Source organism: Salminus brasiliensis, chromosome 10 (assembly GCF_030463535.1).
Source record: "Salminus brasiliensis chromosome 10, fSalBra1.hap2, whole genome shotgun sequence".
Classification (NCBI taxonomy): domain Eukaryota; kingdom Metazoa; phylum Chordata; class Actinopteri; order Characiformes; family Bryconidae; genus Salminus; species Salminus brasiliensis.
In genome coordinates, this window is record NC_132887.1 from 8,520,922 (window position 1) to 8,542,562 (window position 21,641).

Sequence of the window (21,641 nt, forward strand, 5' to 3'; positions counted from 1 at the left end):
ATCATTCAAAGCCATGGAGCGTTGCTTGGGCTCAGACGGGATAATCTATAAGCACTGTTCTCTCAGGCGACAGTGTTTTTGCTTGTGACTGTGTTTGTAATGAAGTCAACGGACTAAACAAGGAGTAACCAAGACTAACTTTGCATCCCACAGAAAAGTGATGCTAAGAGCAAAACAAGCAAACCTCTATAAGCTGATTTGATAATTTGATAATGATTTACTGTCTGATCAGTGTTTCAGACATTTAGCAGCAGCTACAAAGAGCCAAAACGATCTGGGCTAACTAACCAACCCATAAGAGTATTATTCAGGTAATCATGACCCTGGAACTTATGTGAATTATTTGGTTTAGCATATCTAATAAAAACACAAGTATTGGGACACCTGCCCAGTCATTGTTTCTTCCGAGGGTATTAAGTGTATAAGTTACGTGTTGGAGTAACTGTCTCTCCTGTCCAGGGAAAAAGACTTTTCACTAGATTTTGAAGCACGGCTGTGAGGATTTGATTGCATTCCATGACAAGAGCATTAGTGAGGTCAGGATGTTGGACAATTATCCTTAGCTCCTCAACTCATGCCAAAAGTATTGGATGGAGCACCAAGAGAACACAGTTCCACTGCTCCACAGATCAATGCTAGGTGGATTTATAGACATGAAGGAAGTAGACAATGCTATTTATAGACTATCCATCCATCCATCCATCCATCCATCCATCTATCACACAAATTCATTAATAGACAGACAACTAGCTCACATACACATTTTCCCCAAGTGTAATTGGTCAGCATTTAAGCTTGCTGTTTATCTGCTGCTAACTGGTGCCTAATAGTTTCCATTACTTGCCATCTACATCTTTCTCATAACTTCAGTGTAAAACTACGTGTCTTGATTGACTGAATGTGTTTGGATAGAAAGTAAAGTTGAATATCCGACGGCCTCATTGTTTACGTTATGAAATGTCCCGTCCACTAACTGGCGTCTCGCTGCAGAACAGAACAGGTGGCCTCTCTTTCATGGACTGTAGCTCCCTCTCCTTTGCAGACATTTCATAACCTCCTACCTTCTGCTTCGCCCACACAACACACACACACAACACACACACACTCACACACATGCAGGGACGTATGCTGATCTCATTTCTCATTTTGCTCTGCCGGCGATGACTGACATGTTCCATTTCCCCATTACTCCCTAAGTTTGCAAATGAGACTTTGACTCTTTCATCTCTCTCCCTCTCTCTCTCTCTCTCTCTCTCTCTTTTGCTCTCTCTCTGCCGGACTAAACATTGTATATGACAAAAATAGTACAATCAATCAAACTTTTTTTTATTATTATTATTAAGATGTGCTCCCTGGAGCGCCCAAAAGTTCTAATAAGAAAGAATACTGATGGATATACAAACCACACACACACACACATACACACACACACACACACACACACACACACACACACACACACATACATCACATACAGACAGGCACAACCACACACACACACACACACACACAAGCAGTCTTTTACAAACATTCTGTTTTCCTCTCTCTAAGCTTTACTCTGGCACACACACAAAGCAGCCGCTTTGTCAGTCATTTTCAAAAACACAGCTTTACCCCCTAATGTGCTGGGATATGAATACAGCGAGACCACCCTGTGGAAGAGCAGGAGCAGGAACATCTCAGAAGGCATCTAGCAGAATCGAGCCTTTGTTTTTTCCTTTCTTTTTTCTCTTTTTCACTTTCTATATCCTCGACTGTAGACGCTGATGAGTAAAGAGTGGGGGCTCGAGTCTTTCACCTCTGCCCTGCAGCCTGGAATCAGCTGCGATGATGGACGTGGGGTTTAGTGGGAGCAGAAGGACGAGAGCTAAATTCGGCTCCTCCTCTGACGCTGTCGGTAAATGTCTCAGACAGGCCCGGCTCTTCTGATGTTGTCCAAATGTGCTAAAACTCATACAGGCTGATGCTATTTGTCTGTTTCACGTAGTGTGGAATATCAGCACTGCCTTCATCATTCTGACAAACACACACACAGAGGCGTGCGTCACACTTCCAAACTATCCTTTCGCTCTGAAGAAAACACACAAAGTGGTGCGGCCTTCGCTAAGGAACACAGAAACAGCCCGGAGGATAGTTGTAATTAGATCTGAAGTGAACAGAAACCTCCAGTCGTGAGGAGAGGCCAGGCAGTGTCGCCATTTTTTCTGTTCTAATACAACCCCATAAAAATGCCTTTCATCTCACTACCCGAGTCTTCAATTGGTAAAAATGGCTGATTCCAGAAGTGAGGCGCGCACACAGCTCAGCACATCATGAGGTTAGCCATGCGGCTCTTCTTTTTTTTTTTCTTTCTTTCCATCAGAGAAAGTAATCACACAGACAAAGGCAAAAAAAAAAAGGCTCATCTAGCTGAGAGCGGCCCTGTCCTCTGCACTCAGAGAGGTGAGTCAGCACGGCCGGCCCGCTGTTTGGCTGCGTTTCACCACCCATCCTCAGCCTGGAATACGGTGGTAAAAGGGAAATCAATATGGATAGAGAACAGAGGAAGGAGCAAGAGGGATAGTGGCTTCTTGTAAGAGAAAGGAAGCCACTGAGTAAAAGAGAATACTCCATACTGAGGACAGCATGGTATATTTATTAAAGTCGACATATCCATTTTACTTGCATTTTTTAAATGATTTTTATATGTATTATTTTGTTTATAATGTTTAAATGATTTTATGTACATCATAATTTAATTACTTACATATTTTCACCTAATAAATAATTATTAGCACTGTCAGAACAACATACTTACTATACTATACTAACATATTTTTCTTGTTCGCTCCTGTGCTCCCCCTACAGGTGGGGAGAGTAATTCTTTTTTACACTTCTACCATGAAAACAAACTGCATAACACAAATGCAAAACAGGGTAAAGAAGCATGCGGACTGAGGCGGTAGAGTAATACTATTATACTATTACTAGTATAAAATACTATTATTAATAGTATTTTACACTAATATGACTTACGCAGCTCTGGTGAGAGGTCTCTCTCATGCAGCTCCACCAAAGTTCCTTAGTGCAGTAGCAGTGTTCTGGCCCAGACTGACAATGACAGAGGCGACCTTCCCCCTATTACAGTCAGTGAAGCATCGGCATGATTCTGAAGCTCTTAGTTAGAGATAGAAAAATCCCAAAATCCAAAAATCCAAAGAAAGTAAAAATCCACCCCAGGATTTTGTTCCAGCTGCTTGGGCAGCTCTGTATGGTTCTATGTTCCAATCAGCAGGCCTTTCCTGCTACTGTACCTTAAAGACTGATTGGCTGTCCGGTATTGTGTCTCATTCAAATAGCACTCAGAGCTAAAACACTCCTGAGAACTGCAGAATGAGTGGGCGGGGCCATACTATGGTAGGCTGAATGAGTGGACAAATGTAAATGAGTTGGTTCTTGTTCTTGTGATTTCAGAAAAACAGTGAATTTAAAACAGGCTGTTTTTACAATACATATATCCAAATATGGACTATAAAGACTGAGGAAATTTCTCCACTGCATCATGGACATTAACACCATGCACAGCGTCCGCAAAGCCACCAGCATTGTGGATGACCCCACCCACCTCCAACAAAGACTCTTCTCACTGCTGCCACCTGGCAGAAGGCACTGGAGCATCTGAGCCATTGCTGCGAGACTCTGCAACAGCTTCTACCCCCACACTGTCAGACGTCCCAACACACAAGGACTGAGCTGAGACCCCAGTTCACCTCACACATACTCACACACATAATGCACACTTACACATATGTTTCATACACACTTCATACAGATTTCCAGTGGCACTCCCACCATGTGTACTTTCACACCTGTCAGGTTACTTGCTGCTAAAACTGGATACATAAGAACTGCTCTTTTCTAGCTCAGTAACTGCTGTGTTCACTGTGTATAGCTTCATGTCATAGCACGTTACATAGCTCTGCGCCTTATCTCCACCAAACACATGCAGTGCTGAGTGCTGTGTCGGAGCTGCACTGTCCAGTCTGTTTACTATGTCTAATGTCTGTTGTGTTTATTGTATTTATGTGATTGTTCTGATTCAGTGTTTGCACATTTATGTATCTGAACTGTATGGTTTCCGTTCCATGTTGCACTATAATGGTCCTGGAGGAACCTAATTTCACTCCACTGTGTACTAGTAAGCGTACTATTTTTATTAATGACAATAAAAGTCTCTTGATTTGACTTTGAAGTTGTCCATGATGAGGGTCTATGTACAAATGTTGTGGTCAATTAATTAAAAAAATATAATTTCCTTTATTAAATTAAATACTATTGCTACTACTACTACTACTAATAACAATAATAATTACTCATTATTATTATTAAATACTGCATTTCACAAATAAAAATGATAATTGTTATTATTATTGTGGATATAATAATAACAATCACACACAATGCCACCATGCTGAAGAGGGTAAAGGCTAGCTCATGCTTCGCCCAAGACACATGAAGTACCACCGCTTTCTTTCAAACTGTTGCTTATGCAGTGTTATAGGAGAACACTCACTGTCAGTTCTGTTACACCAGCTGACAGATACCCGCACTGGCCAGTACTGTCCTGACTGAATAGGGCAGAGGGAGGTCCACCCATTCCACCCAGAGAGAGTGAGGCCAATTAGGCTCTATTAGACACCCAGCCATGTATAGCTGGTCCATCACTGGGGATCAAACTGCCGACGATAGAGCCAACATTGCAGAGCTGTGCCTCTCGGGAGCCCTTTACATTAAAAGTTAATAATACAGAATTTCATTATGAAGATAAGAGATTTGTTCCAACAGCGATGATATGCAAATGAGCTCTGTTCTGATTGCTTGACCCCTTCACACCACATTCAAAAAGCATGAAATGTTCAATGATGTCAGAAACAGTTTAACCTTAGCCACTCTCAATGAGAGAATGATGTGGAAGGCAGCAATAGGATTGAGAGTAAATGCTGTGCTTTTTCAATTACTTATAATCAGTGTTTATGCAGTACAAGCTCCCTGGACAAACAATTAGTAACCCTGAGTGTTTAAGATGGCTCCTTCAGATGGCGTTGCACAAGGACAATGGGCCTACAAATACCTGCTGGGTATGGGATGAGATTCATAGACTGAAAAGAGGTGGTGTGCACAGTGCAGTGGATGTCTTGCTGGATGTGTGGAAAATGGGTCACAAAGCCAATGTTAATGATTGGCCAAAAGGAGTGACTGCATTTGGGCGTGCCAAAGGCCATAGTGTGAAGGAAGTATCTGAATCAGCAGGTGTGTGGAAGAGTACGGTCATACGGGTCTACCAGCAGTGGCAGAAATCCCAGTCTTCAGGAAATGCTCCTCAAATTTGTAGCTGAAAGATGAAATTAACAGACAGGGCGGTGTTTCACAGCTTGTGAATAAAAGAAAGTACTGCTTCTAGAAATCAACACAGATTCTTCACCACCAATTTCTGAAAGAACACTCCTCAGGGAAATGTGTACCATCTACATAAGGAATAGAGTGACACGCAACATCAAAAATCATGTGAATTCCCTGTAGACTGGGATTTCTGCCACTGCTGGTAGACCTGTATGACCGTACTCTTCCATACACCAGCAGATTTATCTAGTTCCTTCACACTATGGCCTTTGGCAAGCCCAAATGCAGTCACTCCTTTTTGCCACTCATTAACATCACCTTTGCAATCCATTTTCCACACACACAACAAGACACACATTGCACTGTACCACCTTTTCTCAATCTATGATTCCTGTCACATATCCCACATGTATTTACAGCCTGAGCATCCTCGTGCGATGCAAGGTGACTTATTTTATGTCTGGAAAACAGGCAGGGGAAAGAATGTAGGGAGAAGTGTGTGAAATAAGGCCCTGTTAATTAGCCATCATGGAGAACATCAGGTAAACTACTGTGATACATATGTTGGTTTAATTGCACCATCAAGTTTCCACCCACACGGCAAAATCTTCATTATTACATTTATACTTATGGTGTTTTACTGTGCGCAGATGGGCTCATAATATAGGTATTAATTCAGTGATGCAGGTTTTAATTCAACAGTCTCTATACAGTGTATTCATTCAGTGAAGTACGTAGGCTTAAATTCAATACTACATTGTAGCTGGCCAATGAAAAAATGGATGTTCAAAATGGTGAAATGGTAAAAATGTTATTAACTTTGAATGGAAGTCAATGTAAATTAAGAGTTTATACCAAGTAATTTGGAGCATTTCTATTGGTCCATTCATCCAGAATTATTTACAGAGTTTTCACATTTCACATATTTTGTATTATGTATTATATATTTTCCACAAATCCAACAAGACATTCACTGCACAGTTCCACCTCTTCTTAATCTATGAATCTTGTCACACACCTTGCATGTGTTTTTATAAAAAATCTAAAATGAAAGGCAAGGTTTTTGGAAGGCAGTGGTGATAACCAATTCACTTACCATGTTTTTTGGGGGGAGGGAGGAAACCCATGCAAAAACAGGGGGAACACACCAAGCCCTGCTCAGATAGTGAATGGAGCAAAGATCAAACCCTCAACCTCAGGCCCATGTAACTGTGTGGCACACACACAACCTACCTGCTTCGCCACCATGTCAAAATTAACCAAAAATTAAAACTAACAGCAGAAAATTACACTGAAAATAAAAGCTTTCAAATAACTTGAATTATGGAGTAATTTCTATCAAATGAACCCCTTTTACATTGGGTAAATTCAGTGTGGTTCTTGTCCGGAAGTCAAAGAGAAAAGGTCAGATATAAACGGGTTAAAAAAGTCTGTACTGTCATCCTCATCAGGAAATTCATCTCAGCAAAAAAACAAAAAAAACAACAGAAAGACACTTCTGTTATTATTTGCTTCTGGGAAACCCAGTAAGCATTTGATGACTCTGTAATGTATGAAGGTGCCAAACCATGTATGGCTTTAAAAACTAATAACAGAACTGTGAGTTCCGAGAAAATCAATTCTACAAGCAAGAAAACAAGCAAACAAGCAAACAGCGCAATGATGCAAGAACAGGTGCAATGTTCCTCTTCTCCTGATACGAGTTAGTGCTTTTGTAGCTGCGCTTTGCAAAAGCTGTAACCTGCCAGTAGTGGTTTTGGCTAATCTGGTAAACAGGGCATTGCAAAAGTCTAGACAAGAAGACAAAAACACGAGTCAACTTCTTAGCCCTGTGCAGTGTGAGGTGCATGCAAATCAGGCAAACATTTAGAAAAGGACTTTCTCTTGCTTTGCCTTGGATTCCCACAGAAATAAAGTAGGGCTCTGAATTTCCTGTATGAATAAAATATGCCAACACAATTACTGCCAAAAGTAATAAATGGAAAGCTGATAACTGGGTTAATACCATATATTCTTCACATGAAACCACATTTGCATCAGATAAATTCAGGGTGATTTTTTTGTCCTGAAATGAAATCCAACATACAAGTTCTCACTCCAGAACCTCCTCTGAGGTGTATTGTGTATGAGCCTTATGAAATCATTGAAATGCTCTCAAATGAACTTGTGGAGCTCAAAGCTGCCAAATTTATTGAATTTATTCATCTTCTTATCTGCTTCCTCCTGGTCAAGCGGGTCTGGAGGCTACCCAGAAACACTGAATGCAAGGCAGGAATACCCCCCCTGGGAAGAACACACACCTAGACTCTTAAAAATAAAGCTGCTACAAATGGTTCTTTAAGTGATGCCATTGAAGAAGCACCCTTGGTTCCATAAAAAAATAGGCTTAATGGAGTGTGAATGGGTAAAGAGGCTTTGCATCAAGTGAAGGTTTTTAACCTATGGAAGGTGCTTCATTCTTATACACATCTCTTCTATGAACATGGCTCTTAATGAAACCAAAAGTGGTTCTTCTACGGCATCACTCAAGAAACCCTTTGCAGCACCTTTATTTATATGTTGAGTTAGTATACCCAATTCCCCTACCAAGTGATTTCAGGAAGTGGGATGAAGCCAGAGCTTGGAAACCTCACCTGGACAACACACCAAACTCCTCACATACAAAGACCAGGGTGAGGATCAAACACCATGACCCCAGCCCTCTGGAGCTGTGTGGCACATACACTCCCTGCAGTGCAACCATGCCACCTATGGTTTATCCAGCACTACTATTAAATACTGTACTGTAGCTGCAATGCTATGGTATAGGAAATTCAATAATTAACGTATTATGAATTATGAATTATGAATGATATCATGAATCTCTGGACAGTACAGAGTAGATGGCCTACAGGTTCTTTTTGAAACCAGTTTTATTCCCAGTTTAATTATGTCTTATCCCATCTACTGGCTAGTTCCTCCTCACCACACAATGCTAGCATGTGCATCTTTTGGAAGTGCCACAAATGCAATGTGATTGGGCAGTGATTGGGGAGAGGGATGGCCACCATACCCACTTAAAGATAGATCGCGAGAGGCCGTCTTGGAGATGGGCGTGGCATTGCCAAGGACCGATATCACAATAGTTAGAAACTTGGAATCCCATTCATGGATGACAGGGATACTGCAAGAGATTGAACCTAATAGGGCAAATGCTTCGAGGCCTGCATCACTCAAAAGCTCTGCCTATAGCCTCTGATTACAATGCTCAGCCTAACCAAAAATATATATGGAAATAATTGCAAACATCCCCTGGTCATGTATTTTAGCACAGCCTAGAGCCATTTTAGCTGGGCAGCCTGCCACAAACACACACCACACCACTGGGGCCTGGATCCGAGTGGGTGGGTTTTCACTAACGAGTCTTAACGAATTGCAGATTAGCAGCTCATTCACATTTATTAAGCCTGCGATTGCGTGGGAGTCATGTCACAAACATCATCTGGGTCTCCGCCAAGAATACTGATTAATGCAGCAACCCAGACGAGGGGAGGCGTGAAAAAAATGCTACATCTTACCTCCTAAAATGCATCTGTCTTCAAGGTGGCATTAACCACCTTACACTAACCAGGACCAAACGGGATCTCAGCAATACACACTGAGATCCTACTAGTTTTATGTCTGCAGTGATTAACCTGGCTAACATTCCGTTATGGGAAGATCATATAATGTTAAGTTAATATCATAGGCAGCTTCTACTTACTTCCCAGACTTAAGGTGACCTTCTAAAAGGGTAAATGTGAGAAGGTTTCTATTTCAGATTCGCTGTGTCGTATGCAGGCATAGGCGATGATGCGTTTTAAATGGTTTAATGTAACTGGCCTTTCCATGATGTTTAATCAGGTTGACTTAACGCCCTTACAGCGACCAGGCCATTTTATGATCTGGTAAATGTCTTCTTCTGAAGAAGCCTGAAGAAGACCTGCTCTATTTGACTGCCTTCAGTTTCTCCCTCGCTCTTTTTTTTACCACCTTTTACCACCTATAGTATTCCAGCAATACAATCAACAAGGCAGTCAACTGCATCGTGGACTTAGTATTCACCCACATTAAGTGTTTTTATTCAACCCACTATTAAACAGCGGGATTCTTGTTTGTTATACTGATGTGGTATGAAGCCAGTGTATTACAGGTGCCTTGTGGGTGTAATAGTACATTTTATTAATCTGAGCAATCAAGGATGCTAGACCTGAGCTATACTATGAAGGTTAAAAGGTGCCAAAAAGGGTTCTTTGGAGCAATGCCATAGAAGAACTAGGAGGTTTAAAGAGGTTCTTCAATGAAAGTATCCGAACATCATCGTCCACAAACAGTGCTAGAACACTAACATAGCAACGCTGTGTAAAGAAGAAGAAAGGAAAGGAAAGGAAAACTCAATGTAAAAATGTTGGCGGATTTCTATTGGCCCATTCATCATGGTTTTTCATTTTTCTCATAATGTCAAAAAGTGAAAAAAAAAAAACAGGCAAAAACGGAGATACAAGGTTTTTACGTGACAGGGGCGATTAGCAAATAAAACATGGTTAAATGAGATTAAAACTCACAGTCTGCTGGCGTGGGCAGCAGGGACAGAGCTCCTGAGCCTCTTTCCACTGGTGAGGTAGTCTTGATCGGACTGGTGGGTCTGAGCTTCCCTTCCGCGGGATTTGGGGGAACCACTGGAGGGAATTCTCCATTTGCTGAAGATAAAAGAATGAACATATTACATGGTTGCTTTCACATATCAGCTCTGGTGTTGTGGAGTGTTAAGAGCAGTTCTGAAGCATTCTCCATCTCTTTCGAGCGCTGATAGCACGCCCACTCTCAACATCTAAAAATCAGTATAGAAATCAGTTTGCACATAAGTGAAACACTCTGTTCCTTTACTTCTTCTTTGAAGGCCTTGCCTAGAACTCAGATACTCCCACTGCATTCGTAGTTCTTAGGGATGTTGAAACTCATTTCTGACTTTTGTAAGCTTGCTTTTCATAATACTACCATTCACAGAGCCCATGCCATCAGCCAGTAACCTGTGCAACAAAAGCACAATGTAGTTCAATATTCAGGATTTTCACAGAAAAACATCCATTCCAGATTTGTGTTTGTAAGCAGAAGGGATATAAATGTATATAGATATGAAAATAAAGAAAAAAATATATATTTTAAAGTTTAACCACAAAATTCTTGACCTGACAGTAAAGCAAAAAGATTCAAATCTGCTGCAAATGAATATAAAACAAAGGCAAATGTAATTGATTGTAATGGAACTCACTATGTGTGTTAAGTCATGTAATATATGTGTAACAAGCATGTAATTACATATGTACTTTCATTTGAACAGTATAGATAAAAATCCATGTGTTAATCAACTGTCTGAATGTGTATTTGGCCATAGTCCAAGCACTGAGGCCGTTTTCTACAATAATTATAATAATAAAAAATAGGAGCACAAAATGTATCACACCAGATGTTATGATACGTATTTCTGACACAAGCACCCGTATATGCACTGCGAGGCAGCACAGGTGGTCAGTTCTGAGTTCAGCCCCCCAGTGAAGAAGTCAAGAACCGACTGCATGTTTCTTAATTATGATGACAAGCCACATGAGTCGAGCATTGTTCCATTTGCCAGCATCCTGAGAAGACAGATCGCCCCCTCTCCCCACCACATGTAGTCCTGGAGACAATACGGGGACGATGTGAAAAATGCTACCTCTCATCTCAATGTCTTTAATCATCTCCTAAAAAAAAACAAAAAACATCTCCACTCTCATGAAAGTAACTCCCGCAACACTCCAGGCCGAGCTGGCATCATTCATCACAGTCTAGCTCTGCTCCCTACTGCTACCAGCGCTTCATGATGCACGCTGCTGGCACAACTATTATCTGCCCTCCCATTTGAGACATCACAGGATGGAAAATGAGATCTGGAAAAAGCCTAAGCCTCAGATATCTGCCTAATTCCTCATTCAGATAAACCAGGATTTATTTATTTATTCATTCATTTACTTTAAACATATTCCAGTCTATCTGTCTGTCTGTCTATCTATCTATCTATCTATCTGTCTGTCTGTCTGTCTGTCTGTCTGTCTGTCTGTTTGTCTATCTATCTATCAGTTTGTCTGTCTGTCTGTCTGTCTATCTATCTATCTATCTATCAGTCTGTCTATCTATCTGTCTGTCTGTCTGTCTGTCTGTCTGTCTGTCTGTCTGTCTGTCTGTCTATCCAGCCATATATCTATCTGTCTATCTAAGTATTTATCTGCCTGTGGTTGGTGTGGCACAACAGATAACACCACTACCTGCCACTAAGCTACCACACCATGTCGGAGACTGGGGTTCGATTCCCGGTCTGGGCAAGACTCCTAACACTACGTTGGCCCGCCTCTGTAATACGAGTAACCTTGTAAGTCGCTCTGGATAAGAGCGTCTGCTAAATGCCATAAATGTAAATGCCTGTCTGTCAAAATTGATTATAACATGTTGAGACAATAAAGTGATTTTTTGGCTACAATCTTCACGGCTGATCACTGACTTTCCTTTTCCATCATTTTTGCCTGTGCTTCTTTTTTATTCCCCCCACCCCCCATTCTTCTTTCTGTTATTTTTTTCTGTCAGTTTTGCACCGCTCACAGAATGACAGAATGACAGGTGAGCCGCAGGACACAAGGGCATCAGAGCACACATGACAATCAAGGACAGTCCTAGGTGGTGGTCTATAATCAGAACCCTTTCAACGTGAACCTTTAGAGGAAATCGTTTAATCCCTTAACCCAGAGATTTGGACCTTGTTAAGAAAACTCACAGTTCATACTGTGCATTAAACAGGTTAGGCTTTAAAGAGATAGCACTAAAATTGTCTTTGTGTCAGTGAAGTTACTGAGGAGTTCACATTTCAGCCCCATAAAAACAGCCTCATCAATTCTCATGGGTACAACTGTATTGAATCTTGTGGTCAATTATGTGGGCAATGGGGGAATACATTACTACTTAGTCGCAACCTTGCAGTGACTTCGCAATCAGCTTTAGGCTCAGATCTGGACTGCAATGGGCATTTCTGCAGTCAGATTCGGTTAGGGATGATGAAGGCAGCAACAAAAGCCTTCCACACAGCTCTGAATGTCTTCAAACTGAAATGACAGCATATTTTGCTACCCTAAACGTATACATAATTACACACACGCGCACACACACACACACACACAGACACACACAGACACACACACAAACACAATACTACAGCTAAACCAACGTGTGGTTTCTCATCATTAATTTAACTGATATAGTTGCAAAGTTTAAAGTGTATTGCCGGACTACTTTTCTAACATAATGATTGACAGTAGGGACTCCCTGGCAACGCAAACAGCCCAGCACCAGTGGTAGGCAACACCACCAATAATGCTAGAGATGGCACATGCAGCACAACAGCTAAGCATATCATGACCTACGGGTTATCTACAGCCAGCGGTGCTGGACTAAGGCCAGGATGATAGCGAAGAGCCCCTGCTCTCCCGACAATAGACTCTTCTCTCTAATCCATCAGGCAAACACTTTCGCAAACTTTGCTCATGCCTTAGTGTATGCTAGCCCTGTAAAGTACAACAGTACACTATATGGACAAAAGTATTGGGACACCTGCTCAATCATTGAAAACAATGGTATTAAAAAGAGTGTATCCTGTTTTTGTTGGATTACTGTCTCTACTGTCCAGGAAATAAGGCTTTCTACTAGGTTCTGAAGCATTGCTGTGAGGATTTGATTTGATTGCAGTAAGCAATGAAGTCAGGATATAGGATGATCAGTGTGTAATAAGTCTTTCTGTGTTAAGGGATTAACAGACATTCAGTTGAATGTTACTTGAATGTCAGGTGAGCATCTACCGCACATCTATAGTGGACCATTCGAGAAAAGTGTTCCCCGTTTCCTGTGGAAATGTCACTTGGATGGATTTCTGAAACTTCTTCAAAGTAAATTTATAAATCCTATCTTACATAACACTGCCCAATGTATTAATATGACTTCAGGCATAGTTGGGCCACGTACCCACATCCACATTGAAAATAACAGCTAATATACAGCATTATATCATATACAGTTGCAAGAAAAAGTAAGGGAACCATTTGAAAGTCCCTGGATTTCTGCACTGTTCACTAATAAAATGGGGTCTGATTGCTATCCAGGACACAGTTATAGACAGACACTTCAACTAATAACACATAAATGTTGGTCTTCACCTTGAGATCCAGGATTGTTGCCCTTAAGATCTCCTGTAAAAGGTTTTAATACAGCTAATACAGACATCTTGGAGACAGCAAGGAAGCGTAAAACTATAATGCTCCTGCCACCGGGCTTCAAATTTTGGGTTGTAAGTTGTATTGTTAATTTATTTAGATTGTTTATGTCTATAATTGTTTATAAATTGTAGTTTATAATCAGACCACATTTTATTTTCAGCGACTAGTGCAGAAATCCACATACTTCCAATGGGTTCACTTACTTTTTCTTGCAAGTGTATAGTGATGACTATGCAGATGCCTCATTTACAGCATATATAATGTCCATAGAAAGGCACTGCCAACAGAATAGATACCCTTTGTAATGAGTTAGACTGACATTTGTGACCCAAAACTAATTATGCAATGCTTTTATGCCTGGATGCAATCACATCCTCGCAGCAATGTTCCAACCTCTAATGTAAAGCCTTTCCAGAACAGTAAAGGCTCTAATTGTGAAAGCAAGAACAACTCCCTATTAATACCTTTAATGTGAGAAGAAACAGTGAAGCAACAAGTGTCCACAAACTTTGGGCAGTACAGCATTAAGAACTCACTAAAGGAGAGGAACAGATTACAGACAGAAAATGCAGCTTTTTCTACTTCCTGACAAATAAGAAAGTAGAACTTCCAAACATAATCCCTCTTGATCTGCATGAGACTAACATCATCGAGCCTGCAGTGTGACAGGCATTTCCGACTGGTGTATACACAGCCCCTGGTCTACAGAATTTCAGTATCTCCAGGCAAACAGCATCTTTGGCAGGCTCAATGCCTGGGATGGACACTGTAGGCACATTCCAGCCATGCTGTTGGGCAGTAGATGGAGCTCTGCTCCTGGCTGGTCTTTAAGGAGATGGTCTTCTCTGTTGCTGAGCAGCTGGCATTGCTCGAAAAGCAACCATGGGTGAGCTTACCAGGTTTGGAGGGTGGCTCTTCGAACATTAAAGACAAAGAGAAGCTTTTTGTCATGTTTACTGTCATTTGTAGTTGGCACTTGAGCCTCCCAGTCCCTATTTCTTACTGATATGGCTCCCTATCCAAACAATCATGTGAGCGAATGTAACAAAAAAAGCATAATAATAAAAAAATAAAAGACAACACCCACAGAGTGAAACTGAAGCCATCTGCTTAAGCTGGAGGACAATGGAGACAAGAAAGAGATGGTTTTGACAGAAGACACAAACAAAAACACACACAGAGACAAAGCAATAGGCGTATTTAGTTTTCCGTCTTGCCCCTAAACAAATTATACCATGTTTGTAATGTTCATCATGACTGGGTCTGTTTTGCTAATAGCATGAGCCGCTTCCTTCTGCAAATGACGCACCGTGCCAGGCCTGACAGCCTTACCGCTGACTGACTAGTGATAAAATATGGCACAGACTGTTTCATTTGAGGCATAACGTGGAATAGACAGATTAAAAGGAACCATCTGGGCGTGCCTGCAATGGATGGTACCACAGCGCTGCCATGTCAAATCAATGCACAGTGGCAAATGCCATCAACTACAAATTGCAGGGCAAATATTTCACAGAGAATGTCAGCCATTTAACACCCGTGCCCTGTTCTCTCCCAGAAACGGGGAGAGATGATGATTGCCATGATGTCGTTCTTGGATCTTTCCAAAGATTAATATCTTATCACGTCTGCTGACATGCTGAAGTCATCAAACTGTGAAGTGGCGGGCGTCGGTTTGAAGTTTCTGAAATCCTGCTTGGAGTATCGAATCCTTTAATGTTGAGCGCTTCACATGGCTCCAAAAAGCTTTTCACTAAAAGTGTAGCTGTAACGGCCCATAGGAAAAAAAAAAGCAAGCCCAAGAGTTGTCTCTCAACCACTAGAAGAACTGCATTTGACTGATTTCTAATATATTTGCAACACAGCCTGACAAAAGAGATGCTGTCTTAGAAGAAGATTTGATGATGGAATTATAGTTTGGTTTGGCGTATCTTATGGAGTTCCACATGGTTCTGTTTTAGGGCCTATGAAACTGATGTTATTTAAGACTGTAATGCTTAAATATGATTTGAGAGTGACAAAGCGTGGGTTCACATATAGAATCTAAGGGTTAAACTTTGCCATGTACTAACAGGGCTGTACTTTTCTACTTTTGTGCTCTCAGCCTGACAAAGAGAGATGAGAATCAGAATGAATCTGAGATGTTCTTGCCGATAAGGCCTGGTTCTTCCTTTTTGAAGGCCAAAATTGGGCCTAAATTAGGCTTCATTTGGTGTAAATGCCTTAAATGGCCAACACCAGCCAGCAGAACATTAAACATGAGCTAAGTTAAATTATATGGTGTAATTACATTATTTTAGATGCCTGATTTATTTTTAAAATCCATTAAGATGTATTGGTTATTATCTGTAAAAAACAAAATCACAAAAACCGGACTACAAAATAAGGTACGCTATTCTTATGCCTGTTATGAGCTTCACATGTCTCACATGTGCTAATAAAAAGTATGCTAGCGATTATTCAGATAATTAAAGATTACTTACTAAAGATTTCAGGTGACAGACAAACAGAGACCAATATTAACTCTTATGGGCTGTGAACTCAGACTTTTTTGGTCGTTGTTAATATTTGCAAACATAAATATGTGCCCTAATCATAGCACTTGTTAGTTCAGCTGCCTATAGAGAAAGCATGTTGCACATATACACTGCTGCTGTATGAATGTCACCTCTATTCATGCACATTTCTGATGAGCATAATGACAACAGTACAATAGTGAATTATGACAATAGTGGATTATGATTGTGGTCAAACGTCAAAATGTGTAATATGCAGACCTGTAAAGTCATCTACCTTAATTAATTAGCCATTAATCCAAATGCAGTGAATTATTTGGCATTTGGTAACCATTTGCAAGGTTTAGCACATCTTGTGGAGTACCACAGGGTTCTATTATGGGGTCTATAAAACTTGTGTTAATTATGAGAGGAATGTAGATTTTAATGGGCATACTGGGCATAAAGGGGTTAAACATGCTATGTAACAACAAACAAAAGTGCTTAGGTTAGCAAATCATACAAACACCTGGTCAGGGTACTGTATGTATATAAAGCCTTCAATGCCTTTAATAATGTAATAAAATCATTTAAATCATGTAATAAAACAATACATTAAGATGACAGTGCGTGGGTGAACTAAAGCTATTGTAATACGCTAATAAGATTCCCACCTCTCTCAGGTGGCAGACAAATTCGTCTCCCGCTGCTGCCAATGCCAGCCAGGGATGATATGTTATTTAGTCTGTGCTGACCTCACACAGTTTGAAAATCAAGTCAGGGAAATGATGAAGCAAATTCAGGAGCACTTAAGGAGATTTAGCTTAAGAGAGGGCTCCCACAATTCGCTCCAACTTCACAAGTAAATGGGCTTAGCTCCTTTAATCCAATCCCTTTGCATTAATGAGGAGCACTTCTGTTCTTCTTTCCACTGCACCATATTCAGGGCGAGGAGCCCCGAGAAGAGCACTGCTGCGTGTGTTTGTTATTCCGCTCACAATCGCAACAAGGAACACGCTTTTCCATTCAGTGCCCTCTCAGAGCCAGTGTAATGGTCTTATTGGACTTGTATCGTAGGCATTATTGCTAAATTAGCCTGCAGTGTGTACACGGCATATCAAAACCAGCGAGTTTCATCCTTAGCAACAGGTAGACGTGTCTATGGAGACTCAATCCCACAGAATGACGAAGCAGAAACGGTGTTTAACACAAATGGTCAGGTGATGGTCAGGCGACAGACAAACAAAGGCCAATATATATATATATATATATATATATCACTTCAGTTCTGATCAATTACACAGATTACAAGCAACAGATGTCCCTAAGAGCACCTCACAAATCGAATCAGTGTGTCTGCACCCAATTCTCTGTCCCAAGTCCCAATTTCTGCTGCATGACAACATGTAAAATAGGACTTTTCAGGCCGCTGTTGATCTTCGCACACATAAATAAGGGACTAATCATGGCACTTATTAGTTTAGCTACCTATACAGAAAGCGTGTTGCAAAAATGCAGTCTCTGTACGACTGCTGTTGTATGAATATGATTAGGCACCCCTATACTGGCACAATTCTGATAAGCATAATGACAGCAATACTGGGTTATGATTGTGGTCAAAAGTGAATGCGCAATATGCAGACCTATAATTATGGGAACACTTCTTTTTCAACGGTTTGTGTTTGTGAAAAGGTAAGCATTCAGTCACGACTGCGTGGCTGTCGTCAAGCTGCCACTTAAATCTGCCTTAACTTCTAAATTGCCTGGAAAAGAAAAAATATGGTTTGATTTATTTTCTGTCATGTGTGTGCAGGAGAAAAGGCATTAGGAATATGCTATTTCCTTTTTTCTATCTTCCGCTTGCTACTACTATGTCTGTGAAAGCAATTTGGCAGAGTTACAGGGAACTACAGACATAAAAATAATTTCTAATAAGAGGATTAGACCTTGGCAATGTCTACTACAATCAACCCATATAAAGTTCCCTATATAGCTTGGCCCTAGTACTACTTCGAGCATTCGAGAGTTTGTATATTATTTGTAAAGCTGAGCACTATTGTGTATTGGTATGCGACCATACTGACTGGCTTTTTTCCACTGCTTTTTAGCTTTGGCAATATGTTGCAATATGTGCTTTCTGATATATAGTACAGAACCGAGGTCTTCATCACCTGGTCTGAAGAATAAAGCTTGGTTCCACATTTCTCCTGGCCAGAACAGAGCGGAGGTGTCAGATTCCATCACCAGCTCATCTGATTTGCCATCATTAAGCTCTGATTTACCAAACGAGGTGTTAATAGATGATATTAACTATAAATAATACTAGACTCCATGAGAAGAGCTTTGGAGGTATTTTAATGAGCAAAGTGATGGAAAATCACAACTTTCTGTAGAAATTATATTAGTATTTATTTATTCTTGTGGTTTTTTGTGATGTGCAATTCAATAAATGATGTTCAGAACCTGACAGGTAGCATTTGGTGCTTCACAGAGCCCTGTTTACGTCTGGCATTAACATGTATTTTTGGTGAATGGATCACATTGGGGTTTCATTTGTCTGCATGAAAAGCCAGGTGTAAATACCCCCCAAGGCGCATTGTGATTGGATTATGATTGGATCACTCAAACCACATTTGAAGATGTTTTTGTCCACATTTAATACAAGAGTAAACAGAACAGTAAAAAGTGTCTTCCTTGATTGGATTCTGTCAGATAAGCGCAAATGCGTCTGTCGAAAAAGGTGTATAAGGGTGCGTGCTCGCGCTCATGCCTTTACCAGTAGATGAGAGCAGTATTACAGAGTTTGCTCCTTTGCTATTTAAAGTGTCCACCATATTTTCTAATAGAGCCGTGTCGGGAATGTGAGAACCATCAATTGTTCCACCGTGGTGTAGAATTCCCACCAGTCTCTTAAAGCAGGACAGCTCTGATCAGATACCGTTGATGATGATGGCATGATACGGCTAAGGCCTATATTGTTATATGCATGATAATGCTAAGGCCTCTATTGTTATATGCATGATAATGCCAAGGTCTATATTGTTATATGCATGATAATGCCAAGGTCTATATTGTTATATGCATGATAATGCTAAGGCCTATATTGTTATATACACGATAATGCCAAGGTCTATATTGTTATATGCACGATAATGCTAAGGCCTCTATTGTTATATGCATGATAATGCTAAGGCCTCTATTGTTATATGCATGATAATTCCAAGGTCTATATTGTTATATGCATGATAATGCCAAGGTCTATATTGTTATATGCATGATAATGCTAAGGCCTATATTGTTACATGCATGATAATGCCAAGGTCTATATTGTTATATGCACGATAATGCCAAGGTCTATATTGTTATATGCACGATAATGCTAAGGCCTATATTGTTATATGCATGATAATGCCAAGGTCTATATTGTTATATGCATGATAATGCTAAGGCCTCTATTGTTATATGCATGATAATGCCAAGGTCTATATTGTTATATGCATGATAATGCCAAGGTCTATATTGTTATATGTATGATAATGCTAAGGCCTATATTGTTATATACACGATAATGCCAAGGTCTATATTGTTATATACACGATAATGCCAAGGTCTATATTGTTATATGCATGATAATGCCAAGGTCTATATTGTTATATGTATGATAATGCTAAGGCCTATATTGTTATATACACGATAATGCCAAGGTCTATATTGTTATATGCATGATAATGCTAAGGCCTATATTGTTAAATGCATGATAATGCTTAGGCCTATATTGTTATATGCATGATAATGTCAAGGTCTATATTGTTATATGCATGATAATGCCAAGGTCTATATTGTTATATGCATGATAATGCCAAGGTCTATATTGTTATATGTATGATAATGCTAAGACCTATATTGTTATATACAAGATAATGCCAAGGTCTATATTGTTATATGCATGATAATGCTAAGGCCTATATTGTTATATGCATGATAATGCTTAGGCCTATATTGTTATATGCATGATAATGTCAAGGTCTATATTGTTATATGCATGATAATGCCAAGGTCTATATTGTTATATGCATGATAAAGCTTAGGCCTATATTGTTTTGGTTTATTTGAATTTAGTATACATTAATATAATTGAAAGTATGAATCCAAAGTATATTGAATATGTTTTCTTTTTGGAAGTGTGCCTTCAGTCTGGTAAACATCCACAGTCCTGTTTAAGGTAATGGTGTCATTTTAGGAGCCAAAAATGGAAGAAAACAGATCAATCATACAAACTGCACTTGACATTGCCTTAGCACAGAAGAAGCATGGGCTTATTAACTTTATTAATGTAAATGTAAATATTTTATGGTGCATTATGAAAATCTCTCAATATTGAATTATCAATATCAGATACAAGCAAGCACTTCTTATTTGTTTTGTAGAGAGCAAATTTATCTAATATTTATGAATGGCCAAATCACAGGATGTAGCACAGCACACGTCTTCCGACGAACAAACAGACTGTGAGGAATGGCTGCTGATTATTGACTCCTCAAAGTTCCATGCAACAACATAATCAGAGCTTGGGGACGAAATGAGTATAATTTCATATTAAAGGAAATAACAGAAATAAATAAATAAGCGCCTGCTTTATTTGGACTCAAATCCCACCGCTGACATAATTATGAAAATGAAGCAAGATTTCCCAGTTTACTACTCGTTATCAAAGTGACAAAGCTCTGCATAACATCGGAAATTGGCTTCAGGATGACGGAGGAGAGTTTGGAGGAAAGACTACTCACTTGCAAGGAAGCAGTTCATGCTGAGAGTGAAATTATCCACAGCAAATGCAGCATCAGAGTCAGGAGAAATGTCTGCAACGAACTGGAGGTAGAACCTAGATAGGAAGGTAAAGAGAGAGAGATAGAGAGAGAGAGAGAGAGAGAGAGAGAGAGAGAGAGAGAGAGAGAGAGAGAAAATGTAATCTTGATACTTATTAGGCTAACCAATGGGTTCTCCTAGGTCCTTAATGGCTCCTACGTTTAATGAGTTCTATAATGGCTGCAGAAAGCATAGCAGTACACTGTACCAACAGACCAAGCTTGAGCAATAAAAGGTGGTACTCCACATGATGGAGCTTTGAATGCAGTGGATGAGGATAACTTCTAGTTAATGAATAAAACTACTTTAAGGTGCAGCCATGGACACTGCAATTCCACAGAGAATCTTCTGTAGAAAAGCTGCATATGAGCACAAGGTCATCATGCCCAATGCTGAGCGTGGACAAGAGGGCTTAGGCAAGATGGGCTGTAAAGCCCTGCAGCATTGGGCTGTGGGTCAGTTTAACTAAATTCTCTGGAGTGATTGAGCTCCATCTAAGAACTTTCAGATGAGTTGGAGGGGTGTTTGTTATCCAGAATTTAGCATCCAAAATCAGTTGATCTCCCAAATGCTCTTTTGCTTGAATGCA

The 21,641-nt window shown here is 40.1% G+C and overlaps 1 protein-coding gene across 1 annotated transcript in view; it reads right to left on the reverse strand.

Moving 5' to 3' along the window:
- alk (ALK receptor tyrosine kinase) overlaps positions 1-21,641 on the reverse strand; it is a 438,724-nt gene that overhangs the window by 40,225 nt on the left and 376,858 nt on the right. Inside the window, exons 10-11 of the mRNA XM_072689118.1 lie at positions 20,974-21,068; positions 9,963-10,097 (exon numbers count right to left, since the gene is read on the reverse strand). Of these exons, the coding sequence (XP_072545219.1) occupies positions 9,963-10,097; positions 20,974-21,068 (230 nt within the window). The remainder of the gene's footprint in view (positions 1-9,962; positions 10,098-20,973; positions 21,069-21,641) is intronic.